Source organism: Schistocerca piceifrons, chromosome 3 (assembly GCF_021461385.2).
Source record: "Schistocerca piceifrons isolate TAMUIC-IGC-003096 chromosome 3, iqSchPice1.1, whole genome shotgun sequence".
NCBI classification, from domain to species: Eukaryota; Metazoa; Arthropoda; class Insecta; order Orthoptera; family Acrididae; genus Schistocerca; species Schistocerca piceifrons.
The window spans coordinates 469,800,622-469,821,066 of record NC_060140.1 but is presented as its reverse complement, the minus strand read 5'-3'; the positions used below and the strand labels follow the sequence as shown (position 1 = coordinate 469,821,066).

At 39.4% G+C, this 20,445-nt stretch overlaps 1 protein-coding gene across 3 annotated transcripts in view; it reads right to left on the bottom strand.

Annotated features, from left to right (window-relative positions):
* Positions 1–10,618, bottom strand: part of LOC124787689 (acyl-protein thioesterase 1) — a 148,831-nt gene extending 138,213 nt beyond the window's left edge. For all 3 annotated transcript variants that reach the window (XR_007015991.1, XR_007015990.1, XM_047254516.1), the window contains exon 1: positions 10,294–10,618. Coding sequence is in view for 1 of the 3 variants with exons in the window: in XM_047254516.1 (XP_047110472.1) it covers positions 10,294–10,344 (51 nt within the window). In the remaining 2 variants the exon portion in view is untranslated. The remainder of the gene's footprint in view (positions 1–10,293) is intronic.
* Between the last annotated feature and the right edge of the window lie 9,827 nt (positions 10,619–20,445).

Below are 20,445 nucleotides of genomic sequence, written 5' to 3'. Positions count from 1 at the left end.
CCGAGCTACTGAGCGTCTCTCCTGCAGAGTCTTCCACTGGAGTTTACCTATCACCTCCATAATGCTTTCGCGATTACTAAATGATCCTGTAACGAAGCGCGCTGCTCTCCGTTGGATCTTTTCTGTCTCTTCTGTCAACCCTATCCGGTACGGATCCCACACCGCTGAGCAGTATTCAAGCAGTGGGCGAACAAGCGTACAGTAACCTACTTCCTTTGTTTTCGGATTGCATTTCCTTAGGATTCTTCCAATGAATCTCAGTCTGGCATCTTGCTTTACCGATGATTCCATTTTAAATCACTCCTAATGCGTACTCCCAGATAATTTATGAAATTAACTGCTTCCAGTTGCTGACCTGCTATTTTGTAGCTAAATGATAAGGAATCTGTCTTTCTATGTATTCGCAGCACATTAAACTTGTCTACATTGAGATTGAATTGCCAATCCCTGCACCATGCGTCAATTCGCTGCAGATCCTCCTGCATTTCAGTACAATTTTCCACTGTTACAACCTCTCGATACACCACAGCATCACTTGCAAAAAGCCTCAGTGAACTTCCGATGTCATCCACAAGGTCATTTATGTATATTGTGAATAGCAACGGTCCTATGACACTCCCCTGCGGCACACCTGAAATCACTCTTACTTCGGATGACTTCTCTCCATTGAGAATGACATGCTGCGTTCTGTTATCTAGGAACTCTTCAATCCAATCACACAATTGGTCTGATAGTCCATATGCTCTTACTTTGTTCATTAAACGACTGTGGGGAACTGTATCGAACGCCTTGCAGAAGTCAAGAAACACGGCATCTACCTGTGAACCCATGTCTATGGCCCTCTGAGTCTCGTGGATGAATAGCGCGAGCTGGGTTTCACACGACCGTCTTTTTCGAAACCCATGCTGATTCCTACAGAGTAGATTTCTAGTCTCCAGAAAAGTCATTATATTCGAACATAACACGTGTTCCAAAATTCTACAACTGATCGACGTTAGAGATATAGGTCTATAGTTCTGCACATCTGTTCGACGTCCCTTCTTGAAAACAGGGATGACATGTGCCCTTTCCCAATCCTTTGGAATGCTACGCTCTTCTAGAGACCTACGGTACACCGCTACAAGAAGGGGGGCAAGTTCCTTCGCGTACTCTGTGTAAAATCGAACTGGTATCCCATCAGGTCCAGCGGCCTTTCCTCTTTTGAGCGATTTTAATTGTATCTCTATCCCTCTGTCGTCTATTTCGATATCTACCATTTTGTCATCTGTACGACAATAGAAGGAACTACAGTGCAGTCTTCCTCTGTGAAACAGCTTTGGAAAAAGACATTTAGTATTTCTGCCTTTAGTCCTATGTTTCAGTAACATTTTGTTCCACCTATCGCTTTGACATAAGACCAAAATTTCTTAGGATTTTCTGCCAAGTCAGTACATAGAACTTTACTTTTGAATTCATTGAACGCCTCTCGCATAGCCCTCCTCACACTACATTTCGCTTCGCGTAGTTTTTGTTTGTCTGCAAGGCTTTGGTTATATTTATGCTTGCTGTGAAGTTCTCTTTGCTTCCGCAGCAGTTTTCTAACTCGGTTGTTGTACCACGGTGGCTCTTTTCCATCTCTTACGATCTTGCTTGGCACATACTCATCTAACGCATATTGTACGATGGTTTTGAACTTTGTCCACTGATCCTCAACACTATCCGTACTTGAGACAAAACTTTTGTGTTGAGCTGTCAGGTACTCTGTAATCTGCTTTTTGTCACTTTTGCTAAACAGAAAAATCTTCCCACCTTTTTTAATATTTCTATTTACGGCTGAAATCATCGATGCCGTAACCGCTTTATGATCGTTGATTCCCTGTTCTGCGTTAACTGTTTCAAATAGTTCGGGTCTGTTTGTCACCAGAAGGTCTAATATGTTATCGCCATGAGTCGGTTCTCTGTTTAACTGCTCAAGGTAGTTTTCAGATAAAGCACTTTCAAAAATTTCACTGGATTCTTTGTGTGATGGGGTAGTTTCAACTACAAGTGTTCCATTATGAAATCATTTAACACTTTTTAAGGATTCAGGAATACCCTCCAATGCCTTGTGAGTTTAGAAAGAGGAGACCTCTCCAAAGGTTCCCTCCATTTTCTTGATTATGACAAAAATGTTATGCCAGTCTAGTGCCCTGTTACTATAATTCTGAGACTACTTCTTGGGCAGACTGACCAACCAAGCTCTCTTTGTTGGGTGACTGTATGTACTAGCTGTCCGCACGCCTGTCTTGTCACAAGTAGTTCCAGGTTGAAGTTGCTCCACTGGAATTGCAAAAGCTACTGGGAAAAATAAATGTTACCCCAAGGCAGAGTCTCGTGCACCTGAGCATGAGCAATACAGCTTTGCCTGGAAGTATCATGTTCGATTCGTCTGGAAATATCACGTTCCACCAGTCAAGATTGACACAGTCCTCTGAAAATCCTAATCGGTTACGTTGATGATGATGATGATGATCATCATCATGGGCCTCTCCTTGACAGACAAGCATTTGCTAAGTATGAAACTTCCAGGCAGATTAAAACTGTGTGCCCGACCAAGACTCGAACTCGGGACCTTTGCCTTTCGCTGGCAAGTGCTCTACCATCCGAACTACCGAAGCACGACTCACGCCTGGTACTCACAACTTTACTTCTGCCAGTATCTCGTCTCCTACCTTCCCAACTTTATAGGAGCTCTGCCGAGTTCGAGTCTCGGTCGGGCACACAGTTTTAATATTCCAGGAAGTTTCATATTAGCGCACACTCCGCTGCAGAGTGAAAATCTCATTCTGGATTTGCAACGTAGTTGGCCTCCAGGAGCTTACACCAAACTGCATCCTGCTCACCTGGCAAACGGAGTAGTATGTTCTGCACTGTATTTAAAACTGGATTTTGTCGTGACATGTTCACAAGGTCATTATCCTGGACTAGTGTTATTACATGGCAAGGACCAGTTGCCACACACTTATTGGATTTTGCAGAATCTCAGTGTTTCATTCATCATCATGTAGTGCACTTAAGAGTGCCATACCATGCCTTGGAACCTGATGCCATCAAATTTCTTCCTCCACGAGAGCAATGATGCAATCGTCATTTGCCTGTTGATGATGAGGCATAGTACATAATTAATATGATTCAATAAAGTGACGTGGTACGGGTATTTGACCTGGCTTACGTGTTGTCATTGGCTATTATAGAACAAATGGTGAGCTTTCAGACCTAACTCACTGCAACAGACTGTCAGCCTGTTACTATACAGTATCAATGTAACTGTGCAAGTAATTCTCACATATTACATTCAACAGAGGCAGTAAATTAAACTCTGAGGACAATCATTCTCCACCAGAAGAGATTCACCGATTTATAGCAAAAGTTCCATCACACCTTCTGTGGGAAAATTAGCTGCACATCACTGAAATATGCGACATTACACAATGGATTGTTGTCCAGAGAAATGTGTGTCTTATAGCGGCGAGGGAGGAAGGATTCCACATGGACGCTAACTGAGACACTTTATACAGGGTGTTACAAAAAGGTACGGCCAAACTTTCAGGAAACATTCCTCGCACACAAATAAAGAAAAGATGTTATGTGGACATGTGTCCGGAAACGCTTAATTTCCATGTTACAGCTCATTTTAGTTTCGTCAGTATGTACTGTACTTCTTCGATTCACCGCCATGATTTCATACGGGATACTCTACCTGTGCTGCTAGAACATGTGCCTTCACAAGTACGACACAACATGTGGTTCATGCACGATGGAGCTCCTGCACATTTCAGTCGAAGTGTTCGTACGCTTCTCAACAACAGATTCGGTGACCGATGGATTGGTAGAGGCGGACCAATTCCATGGCTTCCACGCTCTCCTGACCTCAACCCTCTTGACTTTCATTTATCGGGGCATTTGAAAGCTCTTGTCTATGCAACCCCGGTACCAAATGTAGATACTCTTCGTGCTCGTATTGTGGATGGCTGTGATACAATACGCCATTCTCCAGGGCTGCATCAGCGCATCAGGGATTCCATGCGACGGAGGGTGGATGCATGTATCCTCGCTAACAGAGGACATTTTGAACATTTCCTGTAACAAAGTGTTTGAAGTCGCGCTGATACGTTCTGTTGCTGTGTGTTTCCATTCCATGATTAATGTGATTCGAAGAGAGGTAATAAAATGAGCTCTAACATGGAAAGTAAGCGTTTCCAGACACATGTCCACATAACATATTTTCTTTCTTTATGTGTCAGGGATGTTTCCTGAAAGTTTGGCCGTACCTTTTTGTAACACCCTGTATACAGGGTGTTAAGAAACTGTCTTAGATCTTTTAAGAATGTCGCAGGAGAGATTGTGCTGGGAAATAATTGTCCAAGAAAAAAAAAATTAAACATGTTGTGTCATTTCCAAGTTATTTAGCATTGTAGTTAGCCAATTAGGTAGTTGTGTGAGCAAACTGAAGCACTTGCATGCACCAAAATGTGGTAATGCACAGGCTTCTGCGAGTCAGTGAGTTACCACTTGTTGAAAAGCTCATTACCAGCTAAAATGCCTTTTTTTTTGAGGAAACTGAACAAAGAACACATTTCGCAACACTACCTCTGGCAGGTTGCTTGAAATTGTGTGTGAAATGACCTGATTGGCTAACTTCAATGCTAAATAACTTTGAAATGGTGCAATGTATTGACTTTTTAACCTTGCCAGCTGACAGTCGAGCCTTGACTTTCACTGATGCTGCCTCCCCTTTCCTCCGTCACTCCTTACTGGCTTGTTTGGATTCTGGAGTGTAGTGGTGAACCCATGTTTCATCGCAGGCGACGATACAACTCGAAAATGCATCACCTTCTACCGCAAACCTTGCTGTAAGTCTCTGACAGACCTCCAAATGTCTCAACTTCAGATTTTCAGTCAAAAGTATAGGGACCCATCTGCAACTCACTTTACGGAACTGTAGGTTGTTTGTGATGATTGCCTGACAGCTCCCATAACTGATTCCGACTTTTGGTGCAATTTCTGATACTATCGCCCATCGATCATCATCATAATGCCTTTAACCGCACAAATGTTTTTGTCTGTAATGCCGATTCAAGGACAGAGATTGTGTTGCTGATTTTCCACATGTTCTTGTCCTCCCTTGAACTTTTCATACCAGGCAAACATGTGTCCTTGATAATGTTTTATCACAGAACTGCGAAGTCAATCTTTGGCAAATTTCCGCCGCTGTAACTCCTTCACCAGCAAGAAATTTTATAATTATGTGTTGTGTAATGAAAAGGTGTCCCAGTTGCTCAGACGTCATGAGCATTACTGACGAAATGGCGGGAAATATCTAACAGCTTGCTCTCCTCACTTCTTACTGTCCCGCCTAAGCATGGTAGAAGCGTGGGGCCAGTCCTACCAACTGATGATTGTCAGGATCAAAAATCCCGTTTATATTTGTTGCAGTATAATATCTCCCATCTCACCTTCATCTACGTCCTCTTCCATTTCTATAATATTGCTCTTGTGTAGACCCTCTAGATATTTCATCCACCCTTCAGCTTTCCCTTCTTCGCTTAGGATTGGTTTTCCATTTGAGCTCTTGATATTCATACAAGTAGTTCTCTTTTCTCCAAAAGTCTCTCTAATTTTCCTGTAGGCAGAATCTATCCTTCTTTCCCTAATTAAGGGAGATGAATATTTAATAGTCATGGGGTACTGGAATTCAATAGAAGGAAAAGGAAAAGAAGGAAAAATAGTAGGTGAATAGGGACTAGAGGAAAGGAATGAAAGAGGAAGCCACCTGGTGGAATTTTGCACACAGAGCATAATTTAATCATCACTAATACTTACTTTAAGAATCATGAAAAAAGGATGTGTATGTGGAAGAGACCTGGATACACTGTAGGGTTTCACATTGATTATATAATGGTAAAATAGAGATTTAGGATCCAGATTTTAAGTTGTAAGACATTTCCGGGGGCACATGTGGACTCTGATCTCAATTTATTGGTTATGAACTGTAGATTAAATCCGAAGAAATTGCCAAAAAAAGGTAGCATGTGAAAGGGAATACAAATGTGTAAAAAATGAGACTGACAGGAAGTGCAAAATGGCTAAGCAGCAATGGCTAGAGGACAAATGGAAAGGTTTAGAAGCATGTATCACCAGGGGAAAGCTAGATACTGCCTATGGGAAAATTAAGGAGATCACTGCCGATTAGGCCACTAGAAAAATTTTATCACTTGGTGCTATGGAACAGTTAGCTCTCACAACACTGTACTGTGTATAAAAAGCTCCACCATTCTTTTCAGATGTTCTGATGAGTTAATTTCTAAATGCATCAATAAATGTGAGTTACTAAACACCAAGTGATGAAATTTTTCTAGCACCTTGTCAGCAGTGCTGCAAGTAAAAAAAAGAATTGTTGGACCCTTACCAAACAGGATTAACAAGGGATAGTGACTTATTTACAAAGGAGTGCAGCATGAATCATCAAAGGTTTGTTTGATGCTAGGAGTAGCACACGTGTTGAAAGAACTGAAGTAACAAACACCTGAACATAAGACGAACTACCCCGAGAAAGCGTACTTACAAAGTTTTAAGGACCAGCTTTAAACTGTGAATCTAGGAATGTACAACCACCCCACATATATTGTTCCCAAAGGCATGGAGACAACAAGATCAGATTAACTCCAGAGAGCACAGATACATTTCAACAATCTTTCTTCACACGCTCCATGTGTGAATGGAACGGGAAGGAGCCGTAGCAACTGGTATATCCATGCCTTTCACAGTGGTTTATAGAATATGGATATAGATGAAGAGGGCACTAAAAACTGACAAAAAGAATATGAAGAAGCAATCAGAATCAGCAAACACGAAGATTCTGTTAGAGTATCAAGTGAAAGAACATTTAAGCTCTTTCAGGTAGCCTACTTACAAAGTTTTGTGACAAAAAATGGAAGCTGTGTGGGATAAATAAGAAGTAGAATATTTATGAGAGAAAGAGCTTTTGAAAAGAAGAAAGTTTTGTGACACCAAAAATAATTATGATAGAACTTAGAAAGTGATTCTCCAAAAGTTTTTTCTTGAATGTAGTATTACATGTCAATAAAACATGGACAGTTAAAGAAAGGAGGGGAGGGGATACTTGGTTAGTTTTGAAATTTGGTTGAGGTGAAAGATGCTTGAAGTGAAATGGACTCTCATAATGACAAATGAGGAAGTAGTTTTAAGAATAGGAAGAACGGAAAATTAGTGAAAATGATGAGTACGAGAAAAACACCTCCACTGAAACACATTGTGACAAAACTGCCCGCAATGCACAGTTGCCAACGGAAGTTTGCGGGGAAGAGGGGGAAATGAAGCAGTCGACTTGGAATTATGGATGACACTAACAATAAACAAAGTTACAAGCAAGTTAAGGAAGATGTACAGAACAGAGGAAAGTGAAGAGCTTGATGTGCCACAGAAGAAGACTGAGTCACTTTAATGGCTGTGTAATTCTTTTTCCAAATAAACTTTCTTAGATTCTCTTCATGACAGTTCATATTCTTCCTTCTATTATTGCACTTATGAATATAATATTTCCCAGCTGAAATAGATATATGACAAATTTCGTCAAAGAATGCATGTGCAGTGCAACTGTTTATTACATACCCAATAGCATAACTATCTGATTACGCGAGTGTATGACTTGCACATAATTCTAATTACTTTTCTTTGTATAACGTATATTGTTTCTATAAATGAAGAAGTATAAAAAATTAAAATAAATGTCTAATCCGACAGCAGTTAGCGAAAATAAGAAATTTTCGTCTCTCTCTCTCTCTCTCTCATACACACACACACACACACACACACACACACACACACACACACACACACACACACACACACACACACTACTGTTTTTTTAGCACATTAAAGGATGCTGACCTTTATCTCCAAAATTTAAAGTAAACATTTTAGTGCACAGCCCATCAATCACTTCCACAAAGTAACTATAGCACAATCTTGTCAGCTACCTCTTTTCGTTTCATGACACTACTGTCATCATAGATGATGCACTAGTTTCTGTTCTCATTTGCACAAAAATGGCAAGTCATTTCCGAACACCATAAAGAGTACAGGATTCACGATTAACCATTGTGGAATGTGAACTGTAATTTCTCTTCCTACAGACAATGCAGTCTCTCTCTCTGTGAATTTGTGTGTCCTTTTTCCTATATGAGAAGGAAACCAGTGATGTGCTTAACAATTATTTCATAAAACATAGTTTCTGAACTGAATGTCACAACTTCATAGAACAAGATAAGCTGGACAGATCACAAAACATCAAGGAATTTTGTCATTTCATCTGGGTACATTCCGTGAGTGTTTCAGCAAGCATCTCCCTACATCATTCATTCTGAAACAAAAAATGTTTCCCACTGCTGCAACACTTCAAAGTTCCTTAATGGAAATATTATGGTTCTATGCCATATTAAACCTTACTGCTCAGTTGCTTTATAAGCCACCTCCATTGGCTAGTATACAATATATCGTGGAATCAATATGGAAGAGGCACAAAATTGTCCATCACCTTTTTGCTAGAACCACCGCAGCATCCAACGTAAACAACTTCGGAGCCTTATAGAGAAACTAAATACATCTAAACCTGGTTTTCTGATGGGCTTTTGAAACAGTGCATTAACATGCCGAGTGCCGCACACTTGGTGATCAAAGTTTCATCACCAGGCCAGGCACACAGCATTACACGTGAGGCTCTGGTGTGGTCACTGGTATCAAACAATGGTTCTGCTGAGGTCAACAATGGGCACATTGAAGTCAACCGGTTAGGCGTGACACCTCTTTGCTAGGCAGCTTTATTTGCTCTTTCGGACTGTCTAAACCAAATATAGATATCAGCAATGTGGGTACAGTGCTTTACATTGTTTTGGCCATTACTCCCAAGATGTTTGATACTAATACCATACATAGTTTTCTCACTGGAGTAAGTGAAGTAAGGAAATCTTAATGGTTAATGTATTGTAAAGAATAGTTATCAGATCTCAACAAAAAATAAATAACACAGCTAGAAAGAGATAAGTGAATTTGCCTTTTAAATTTAATCTTATAAGTTTGCCAAATGTTGCATTTTTATGAAGCCTACTGGAAGGACTGGATACAAATTAATCATGTAAGCTCTCATTAAATGTAGTACAAATTGGTGACAGCACATCTAAGTTTGTTTATGTAAGCATAAAAAGTATATGTATATAGTAACACATTTATACATTATAGTCAATTCACCATATGTTGCAAGTGATTTATATTGTGAGCAAAACAGAGAAAAAAATGTAGTGCTTGTTGTGGAAGAATAGTTAGTGACAAATTTCATTATGGTATGTTGTTTGTTGGTCTATTACACTACTGTCCTGTCATTTTAATCTGTGCGCAGCATTGGTTGTGCATTAAATGTTGTCTCACTCTTACCCACAAAGTTTTGTCAGCACAAATAAATAACACACTTTTAATGATGGTTAATTATTAGTGGAGCGAACGGAGTAACCTTCCGACGGCTACTTCTCTCTGGCAATGTACGATCTGATTGTGTTTAGATCCCTGAAAGTGCTCTGCACATATCACCTCTGTGCAACACAATGAAGGGATGCATAAATATGTCTCTATTCAGATGGCTAGCAAAATTATGTGTAAACATGAATCGCCCAATGTCTATTGTGCAATACAACCAACAAAGTTTTAAAATGTTCAACTCCTTGAGGGCTGAATTTCACAGCTAACAGTACACTATAGTTAAATTTTGATATTATTAATGCAGTTAACAGCACAATAAAATTATTTACGACCAAACGCACAGTTTAACGCGTAAATTTGATGTCTACTTGGAGGAACTAATGAGTGTATTTAAGACGTGAAGAATATTTACAGGGGGAAGCAGAACTGAACATGTTTGTGCTACAAAAAAATAAATTATGTACGCGTCTTCAACGCAGCTTTTGTACAGACTCGTTAATCATTTGCTTCTTATCGCTAATGTGATCTTCAAAATAGTGAAACTGTTAAAATTTATTGTGAACAGTTGTCACATTACCGTAATCTTATTTGCTGGGTGTAAAAAAAAAAAAAAAAAAAAAAAAAAAAAAAAAAAAAAAAAAAAAAAAAAAAAAAAAAAGGCTTTCGAGTATTATTTTAAGTTATACATGTCTGTTAAGCAAATATGATACAAGAGATTTGTTCTTCTATCAATGTATAAATTTCAAGGATAGATTCATTCTAAATCCGCGTTATGACACTTACCGTGGCCGTATGCTTCGCGGTGGCAGCGATAATGACCGGACTTCCAGCCATATCAATTTTCCTGTTTTATTTATGATCTCTTATGTCGGCTAGGTGTTTCAGTTACTATTATATGTGAACACTGACGGACGATACAAAATATCCGATAACAGTATGTATAGTTTCAGAAGGCAGATCTCTTACTTCTCCAGGCTCACGAATTGTCTAATTCAACTTCACGGTAATGCACATGTATTAACCTTCATACACATTTTATACTGATAGTAGATCGTCTGCTGTTATCTTTCCGCGAGACAAATTTCTACGTAAAATGTAATGTTGGTACCGCTACTGCGGATTTCAACACTGTCAAGCAAGCAAAAAGAAATCAATTTTCGCAGGCGAAGCAAGGAAAACAGCCGCAAGACAGCAGAAGCAGAGGCAATTATATTAATTCGAATATATGTTACATCAGAAATAGAATTTGAAATACTAACAAGTCTTTTCAATTATTAATATTACAAAGGCCCTACGCAATTCTTTTCTGTATTTCACCAAACGATAAATAACAAATATCTTGTTTCACCTGACAAGGTGGATTATGTTATCTCACGACGATATTAAAAATTCTTAACCGCTGTAGACGTTTCTATATTAATTTTACACCATAAACAAGTTTTACTGTCTACAGCGAACTGAACAACGGGGATGAGCAGTTAATGTTTATTCTGGAAACACAGCCAGTGATCCCATATTGCCGTTGCGATGATGATTGTAGTTATCTTCCCTTCGCCGATTTATTTTGTAATTAGTTAAACATCCCTGAAGGGATCTATGGAAACCGGCAAGATGATATATGAATAAAGGTCCCGCAGCAGTTTGTAGATGGCTAGATGCAACAGTGGCGGCCCCTAGTTAGCAATATGTGGGCCTTCTGTGCAGTGTTCATATATTTTTAACGTATCTTTCACTGCCGTATAATAAGTTAAAATAACGTCTAATAAAATCTTATTTTTTAATTAAAGCTGCAACTTTGATGCACTCAAACTAAAAACATCAGCTACAATTGACATTTATCAGCTCTGTTCAGTTAACGAGGATAAAACACTGTTCAGACAAGTAAATAAATAATGCTAACGCTTATTTTGTTTCTCTATCCAATGAGAAAATGATTAATCCTTTGCAGGGGGGGCGGGGGTGGGGGGGGGGGGGGGCGGTGTACAGTAACAAGTGAACACCATCTGTTCGTGCAGATGAATGCTATTTCGATTCGACCACAGGTCGTTTCGAGTTTGTTCGGCTCGCCCTTCTCTATGTGATTTTAAGGCGCTTATCCGTACTTAGTTAGGCACTGATGGGCTGGATAAGCGTTGAGCATCAGTTACGCTACAAACAAACCGGAAGAATACCTTAGGAAAAGATGCTTCTACATTAGAAAACTATTACGTAGATAGAACCTGGACTAATACATCCATTATTAGATTGTACCCAAAGAGACATCTCTCTGATTTAACACAAGCTTATTAGAAAACAAAGATTTAATTATTAGACATCCTGTTCAGACAAAACGCACACAGAAGGATATTTATACAAAAACTAAACATATTGTAATCATTTTGCGATTTTTCGATTGTAGGCTGATCATGGAAAATTATGCTAAACGCAATTTGGTTTTAAAGGGCCACACAGCCGAGTCAGCTATTTTTACATTTGCTTAGCACACAATAAAATATTTATAATGGTAAAATATCAGCAGCTGGGATCTTCTGCGACTTTTTGAAGGCATTCGACTGTGTCAATCATAATAATCTATTACAAAAGTGGAGTTTTTATGGTATCTGTAGCGAATGACATGCTTGATTTTATTCTTACTTAAGAAACAGAATTCAGAAAGTTGTCCCAGATTGTTTGAGTAGAAAAAAGAGGATTGCCACATCATCTATATGGGTAGAAACTCCAATGAGAGTCCCACAGGGATCAACCATCGATCCCCTACTATTCTTGCTTTATGTTAATGATTTGTCATTTCATTTGAATCAGGAGGCAGAATTAGTCATGTTTACAAATGATGCAAGCATTGTTGTAAGGCTGAGCAAAGACATATCGACAAAAGATATAGCAAATGATGTTTTCATGAAGGTTCTGATTGCTTAGAAAAACCAGGCTCATCCAATTTTGTACTGTCAAAAATATCCCATCTCCGATTAGCCAATTTTACCAATGAGAAATAATAAACAGTGGAAAATAACGAACGAGTTCTGAGTTCTTAGGTAACATATCGATATGCATTCTGACAAAAACTGGAACTGGAAAAAGAATGGTACTAATCCAGGGAAATGTTGGCTATTTTTGCAGCAGTAGGAACTGCCATCTTTAGGGCTCTATAAGTCAGTAATTTAACACATACTACATATTTTCATTCACTGTTTTATTATACGCTAATATTCTGAGGTAATTTCTTACTTAAGCAAAAGTCTTAATCACACAAAAGAAAGTATTCAGAATTATGTGTGAGGTTCTCATTCATGCCTTTTGTAGACATGTCTTTAAGCAGCAGAGCATATTAACCACAGCTTCACAGTACATTTACTCACTTATGAAATCTGTTATCGACAATTTCTGTGAATTTGAGAGTAACAGAGATATTCACAAGTACATCACCAGAAAGAAAAAGAATCTGCGTTACCTTTTAATCTGTGGCACAGAAGGGGATGAAATATACAGCTATAAAACATTTCAAGTATCTACCTATGAAAATAAGATGTCTGGCAGATAACAGAACTTTTGGCAAATGTAGATTAAAGATGTTTCCTCTTAACAACTCCAATACAGACAAGTTGTTCAATAGAAGTAATTAGTCATTTTTACAGAAAAATCCTGTTAATGGCCAGTGTATAAGAATATAAAAATATTTTTTTCTCTTTATATGTAGAGTGATGAGCCAAAACATTATGACCACCTGTTTAATGGTACATGGTTCCACCTTTCAAACATGTACTACTGAGATTCTGATTGGCATTGATTCCAGTCCTTGACAGAATTCTAGAAGTATGCAGCATGAGATGTCTATACACAGGTGAAAAAATTCCCAAAAAGTATGGGATGGTGGTTTACTGCCACACAACTGGCGCCTCGTATGCGTTCCAACAGGTATTGTATTGTACTGTATGGAACTGGGGACCTAGAAACAACAGAGAGGCTTCGGGACGAAGCCCACAGTGGTACACAACCCCACAACAGCCGACAGCAGTCCACTCACCCCACTGCTGCCCCATACCGAACCCACGGGTACTGTGTGGTTTGGTCCCCAGTGCATCCCCCTGGGAACATCTCACACCAGATAAGTGTAATCCCAGTGTCTGCATGATAGAGTAATTATGGTGTATGCGTACATGGAGGAAGTGTTTGTGGAGAAATTGCCGACATAGTGTAACTGAGACAGAATAAGGGGAACCAGCCTGCAATCGCTGAGGCAGTTGGAGAACTTCCTTAAAAACCATACACAGACTGGCTGGCACACTGGATCTCGACACTAATCCGCTGGGCAGATTCATGCTGGGGACTGGCATGCCTTCCTGCCCCGAAAGCAATGCGTTTGACCACATGGCTAACCAGGCAGGCGTTCCAACGTGTACATACCAGGCACTTTTGCTGGCCAAGACATCATAGTTAACTATAATAGACCCCTGTAGCATGACCCTGACCTTGCAACATGGATAGTTATTCTGCTGGAAGATGTCATCTTCGTTTGGGGAGACTTCAAGCATGAATTGTTGCAGGTGGTGTGCAATAACGTTTACATAGTTCACTGCTGTAATAATGCCTTCAATGACCACTACAGATCCCATGTAAGCCTAACTCAGTGTACCCCATAGCATAATTCTGCCCTCACTGGCCTGTATCTGTGGTGCGATACATGTTTTGTGCAGCCATTCACCTGGATCATAGTGTGTAAGGATCCAACCATCGACCTGGCGTAATAACAAATGCGATTCTTTCCACAAGTGACACATTTCTATCGCTACACAGTGAAAACTCAGTTATTCTGTGCCTACTGCAATCATAACTGACAACACTGTTGTGTTAACACTGGAACACTTAGAGGTCCTACGATGTCAAGCTCCATGTTCCCCAGTGGCCTCTGAATGGTGTGCTCTGAAAGACTTGTGTCTGCATGAGCATGTACTCTGTCATTAAATCTGTCACAGATTGCTGCCCATCGGCGTCTACACAGTGGGGAACCCTCTGAGCTCTACCTTTTGTGATTAGATGCATTGTCCAGTACCATATGGTCTCTTCATTATTTGACCATCACTCAACAACTTTTCATACATGGTCATGACAGTAGTACACCAACAGGTGACCAGCTTCACCATTTCAGAGATTCTTGTTTCCAGCAGAAATGATACAACTACATGCCCTTTTTCAAAAACACTTACATCAGTGGATTTCCGCATTTGTGGGTCGCGTCTTTGCTATAATGATGGATGTGTATATGCATATTTTCCAGAATGAAAAATGCACATATCACAGTACAAAAAAGGTGTTCATGTCCTGGGCAGAGTTAGGGATATAAAAGAAGGGAACTAGACTTCTAAATGATCTGTCAGCTTCAAAGACTTTTAAATGAAAACATCTTGACATATTTTCTCTTTTTTACATGTTAGCATCAGTACCTTTGTCATGTAATAGAATGCGTAATATCAAGTAAAGTAACTTGATACATGATATCATGTTGCATAACATGACACATGTCATCATGTCATCCAACATGACATTTGTTATGTTGTGCAATATGACGCAGTGTGTCACTGAACTTTAGGATGCCTGCATCCCCATTCGTGGCGATTTCCTGTTATAGATGCACCCCCACTCTCGGATACTTCCCATTGTAGATGCATCCCATTTGCAAGATGCACATAAATTTTTCTTTTGTGCTCCCATCCCTCACCATACATGTAATGGGGAAGGGTTTGGGACAGGAATGGTCTCCTGGGTAAAGGTCAGTCACCCACATCTAGAAATGAAAAAACTGTTTTAGTGTCCTTCCCCACCTCCTCCAAGACAAATCCACCTCTAGAAATTGTATTCTGCAACAAAAACTTCCCATGTAGGGTCTTTTGCCATGTGATATTATATACTGTTTTTAATGGCATGAGAATTTTCTGGATTCTGAGCACATGGTCAGGGACTTTAAACTACAAAGAGAAACATGCAGGTGTGCTAACACCTTACAGCTAAGGGAGCATACTGCACTGGGGAAATGGGGTTAACTCATAATAAAGTGCAAACATGTCAAAATGTTTTGATTTAAATATCTCTGAAGTTGCCAGACAAGTCGAAAAACTAGTTCCCTCCTTTTACATCTCTAACCCTGTGCAGGACACTGAAATCGCTGGGCTAGCAGGATAGAATGGATGTGGTTATACTTGTGGAAAGGGGCCAAAAGAAGTTACTGTCTGTTGCACTCAAGTATAAACTTCATTTCTTAAAACACACAATCACACAAGCAAGAATAAAAACTCTCAGGGTTGTAACGAAAGACCACCTTTGATTTAAGTGAGATCGGCTGAAGGCCACATCGAAAATACAAGACACAAGGCCTACGCAAGGAACTGAGGTACAGGACCTCTTCTGGTGGTTTCACTTTTTTAGGAAAAATGTTTTACCTTCAATATAAATAGGCTGAAGGCCTTAGCTTAAAATTTTCCCGTAGAACTCGGCTGAAGGCCTCACATTAATCAAGAACAGTGTTATGGCTTAAGGCCGAGACAAAGATTTTCAGTTTCATCTAAATAGGCCGAAAACTTGGCTGAAGGTTGCATATCAACAAAACAATTTAACGGCTTAAGGCCTAGGAAGAAGAGATTTCAATTTGTAAAGGCTGAAGGCCTTATTTTAAAATATTTCGTGTAAAACTCGGCTGAAGGTTTCATACAAAAGAATAACAATCTTATGATTTAAAGGCAAGACTAGGATTTGAATTTTTAATTTAAGAGAGATTGAAACTCGGCTGAAGGCCACACACCATGCAGAAAACAATTTTACAGCTTAAGGTCTAAAGGGAAGAGCTTCTAAATTTCAACTAAAATAGGCTAAAGGTTTTATCCTAAAATTCTTCACATAACTCTCAGCTGAAGGCCACATACGAAATCCAATCAATCTCATAGCTTAAAGCCCAGACAAAGAAATTTCCAGTTTTTAATTTAAGCTGGAAAACTCGGCTGAAGGCCACATAAAAAATATAAAATATTTCTTACAGCTTAATGGGAGATGGAACGATCCATCTCCTCCATGTTAATTTTAGCAAATAAAAGGAACATTTTTCCTAAAACCGTTAAACATATTGCTCTGAAATTTGGACTACATGTTCAGTGAATATTTCTCTACAAAGTTATATTGCCATGTTAAGAAATATTAAGTTGTTTTTGTTTTACAATTTTTTTAACAGATGCTTACTTTTTTCTCTAAAATTTTCCACTTTTTTTCTATAACTCTTGGATTATACAATATTTTTTTACAATTTGTTGTAGAAATGAAGGAAAAGAAGTAAACAATATTGTATATAAATTTCATTGATATACTGTCAGCAGTTTTTGAGAAAATGTTCCTCAAAGATGAAAATTTTGAAGTTACAGGAAATGGCTTCCAAAGCTTTTTAATACATTCCTGCTCCATATGATGGATCATCAGCATCCTCTTCTTTTTCCAGGGTTCGTTTCCTTTTCACTGGTCTTTTCTTCCCTTTTTCTGCGTGTTGTAGGCTTTTGTCTCTTCTTCCTGCACCTCTTAGTCTTTCTTCATCAATTAGGCGCATTGTGGAAATGATGTTCTGTCCTGGTTGGAATCCTAAACGTTTCAGTACATTTGATAATGTTTCCTTCGCTTTATGTTGCCACTGTATCATATGCTCCAAAATACAATGTTTTTGTCCGTACAAACACTCTTTTGGCAATCCTAATCCAAATTAAATTATTTACACTTTCATTTGGATTTTGTGTTTTCCTATGTAAACACTTTTCCAATAAACTTGGCTGTGATAAATTTCTGAATGTGGGCTTAATTATATCAATTACAGCATTTGGCAAACTGTTTTTATGGACATATTCCTTTCCTGATTGGTACTTACACCATGAGTCATCACCTGTGGGGTACAGTGCATGTTGTGGGTGCTCATTTGGTGATGCAGTATGAAAAAATAATGCCCATACTGCTCTCCTCATATGCTCAATGCTTCTCGTATTTTGCCTGATTGCACACCCATAATACCTCTGCAATCTATCAATTGCTACAGCTGTCAATCTTCCTCTTTCTCAAAGGGTCTTACCATCGCTAAGTTTCTGGGATCCTAATGTCTGCTTTAGTTTGTGCAAGCGAGCCCCATGTGCTTCTGTACATGTCCAATGCACTCTTGTTTTTTAATGTGAATTCCATTTTCGTAAGGTCTGAGTTCCTCTACAGCTTTATATCGCTTAGAATCACCATCTCCTAGATAGTGTATCGTAAATTATACCACTCCTGTGATCTGGAAAACATTGCTTTCACTCCCTCTGCATCCATCGTTCCTGTTGTGCCGTGACAATTTTCACTATGTTCATCCTTGGTATCGCCCTTACATCTACAATTTTTTGAGAGAATAGCAACATCAATTACTTTGCAACTGTCTCCACTGGCAGCTGTCACAACTCCATTTAGATATTTATGAGCTCTACATTGCAATGATCCATCTAAAGCAACAGATTCCCATTATCTGTCACAGCTTCTTCAACTGCTTTCTTCATTGTTGCTTGAGCAATATCTTCAGCAGAAGATCCCACCAATTCATTATAAAATCCAAACTTGGTTGGTGGTTTTGGCAAGTTCATAATTCCACATAACATTGTCCCTGCAGCACTGCCCTTGCCAATGCAACGCAAGCCATACACTAGCTTAACATTACATCATACACCTTTTTTCCACTATTACCATTATGAGGAATACTGTAAGAATTAGAAAACGAAACTTCTGCAGCACATTTGTTACACTTCAATAAAATTTTACATGCAAAACCAATGTATGAAGTTATTTTCAATTCCATCCACTTTCTTTGCAAACTTGGCGTAATGCGTTATGTTTCAAAATATTAGAGAGCAAGGAAATGTTAATTATTTCATTCACATCATTACTGTCACTTTCATAGTTTACAAATTTTTTGTTGTATCCACAGGCCCAACCAACCAACCAACTTGCGTAACGCGCGCCCTGACTGTGGCATCGCTGGCCACAGTTCCTGTCGCGGCCGTCGGCGTCTCAGGGCGTTACCGCCGACGGAAGAGGTCGCTCCATGGCTGAGCTCGGGTCCACAGCGCCCTCTGCTTTTTGCACATAAGGAGGAGCGCTGGCCCTGAGACGGACAGTCTATTGTCGATTTCTATTGCTAGCCTTTCGTGAAGTTTATAGTGGAGCCATTGCAGTGTGATATTTGCTATTGTATTCGATTAGGCTCAGTACACGGAATACTCTTGGATATTACTTGGACTTGTATTGCTGGTGCACGTTTCGTCAGAAATAAAGATAAGTTATCTCTTCATTCTAGCTGACGCAATTCTTGTCATTAATTATTTTTCGGCCAACAGACATAGCTACATCTTGGTCACTACCCATGCTTTATACAATTTGTGGTGGCTCCCTAATCTTGGGTTAGGGAGCTGTCATAAAATTTTTCTTTGCTGCCACAAAGTTTCTTGCTGGAAGAAGTTCTATCACATTCATTTGGAGTAGTCGGTGAAGCCGTCTGAGCAGCATCTCCCTTCGAAACAACAAAAGATTTCTTCTTCCATTCATTGTGCCTTTTCTTAAACACTTGATTGCTGAAATGAGGCATATTAATATCCAAAAAACCAAATACATAAAACAGGGACGAGCAAAATTCGTGAGATACGCAAAATTAAACAGCAAAACCACACAAGGCAAACTCCACAAGTCAACACACACAGTATAGCGTTTATGTTTACCTATATGAACAGTCACTTGTCACAGAGATAAAGCCATACAATGTTCGAAAACAAAACACTGTCTCATTCCGCAAACATACCCTGCTTGCAGCCAGTGAGCGGCACTGTCAGAGGTGACACACAAAGTCGTTACAACCGTTTATGTAGTGCGTCAACTTTTCAGCGATAAAAAAACACACTTAGAATTCATTTAGAAGGGTGAAACTTGATTTGTTTTTTTCAGAAAACTCCAAATAATTTTATAATGAAAAACCAAAATACGTTAATTTTATCATTTTCATCATTCTGGCTCCCCTTAAGGCCTAGACAAAAATTTTCAACTTTGATCGAAAAGGCTGAAAACTCGGCTGAAGGCTACATACCAACTTCAAACCAATTTATAGCTTAAGGCCTAGGCACAAGGAATTTCAATTTTAATTTTGAAAGGCTGAAGCTCGGCTGAAAGCCACATACCAAACAAGAAACTTTTTTTTTACGGCTTAAGGCCTAAGAAGAAAAGCCTTGCAATTTTAATAAGCTAAAACTTGGCTCAAGGCGACACAGAGTACTTAAGACTAAAAAGGAAATCACTATGTAAAACACAAGAAGCGGCACTCAGAAAGTTCCAAGGATCGGCCTGGGAAGGTAACACTAGCGCACCTTTAGGTGAGACAGTCAGCCAGACTGACAACATCTTAATCGGAAGGCAACCCAACCGAAAGCCAGCCAATGAACCAACCAACAAGATCAGTTCTGCTCCACCTGACCAACAAAACAACAACAATATGTCAATAGCACAACGTTCTGGATACTGGTGCCCAATCCAGTCAAGTCAGAATAAACGCCCAAAACTATCAACAACACCTGAGCTGTGGAACTACACACCATGCTGGACAGCATCAACATGACGAGGAAAATACGCTGCCAAAAACTACGTCAACGACCAGGGCAGGTAACCGGAATGGCAACAGCCACAAGACAGAAGATAGTGCTGGTACACTGCAATAATGAATGAAAGAATTAAATTAAGTTAAACTCCACACAGGAAGACGTATGCAATTCTAGCCTACTTCAATGCATGCATGTTGTTGCTCATGGGAATCTCCCAGAAAGCAACAACCAGGATCAAACAAAGAGATGTGATAGCAGTTGAGGCTTGATAGTAGGTTACGTGAGCACTCAACTTTAGTGTCCAGGATCA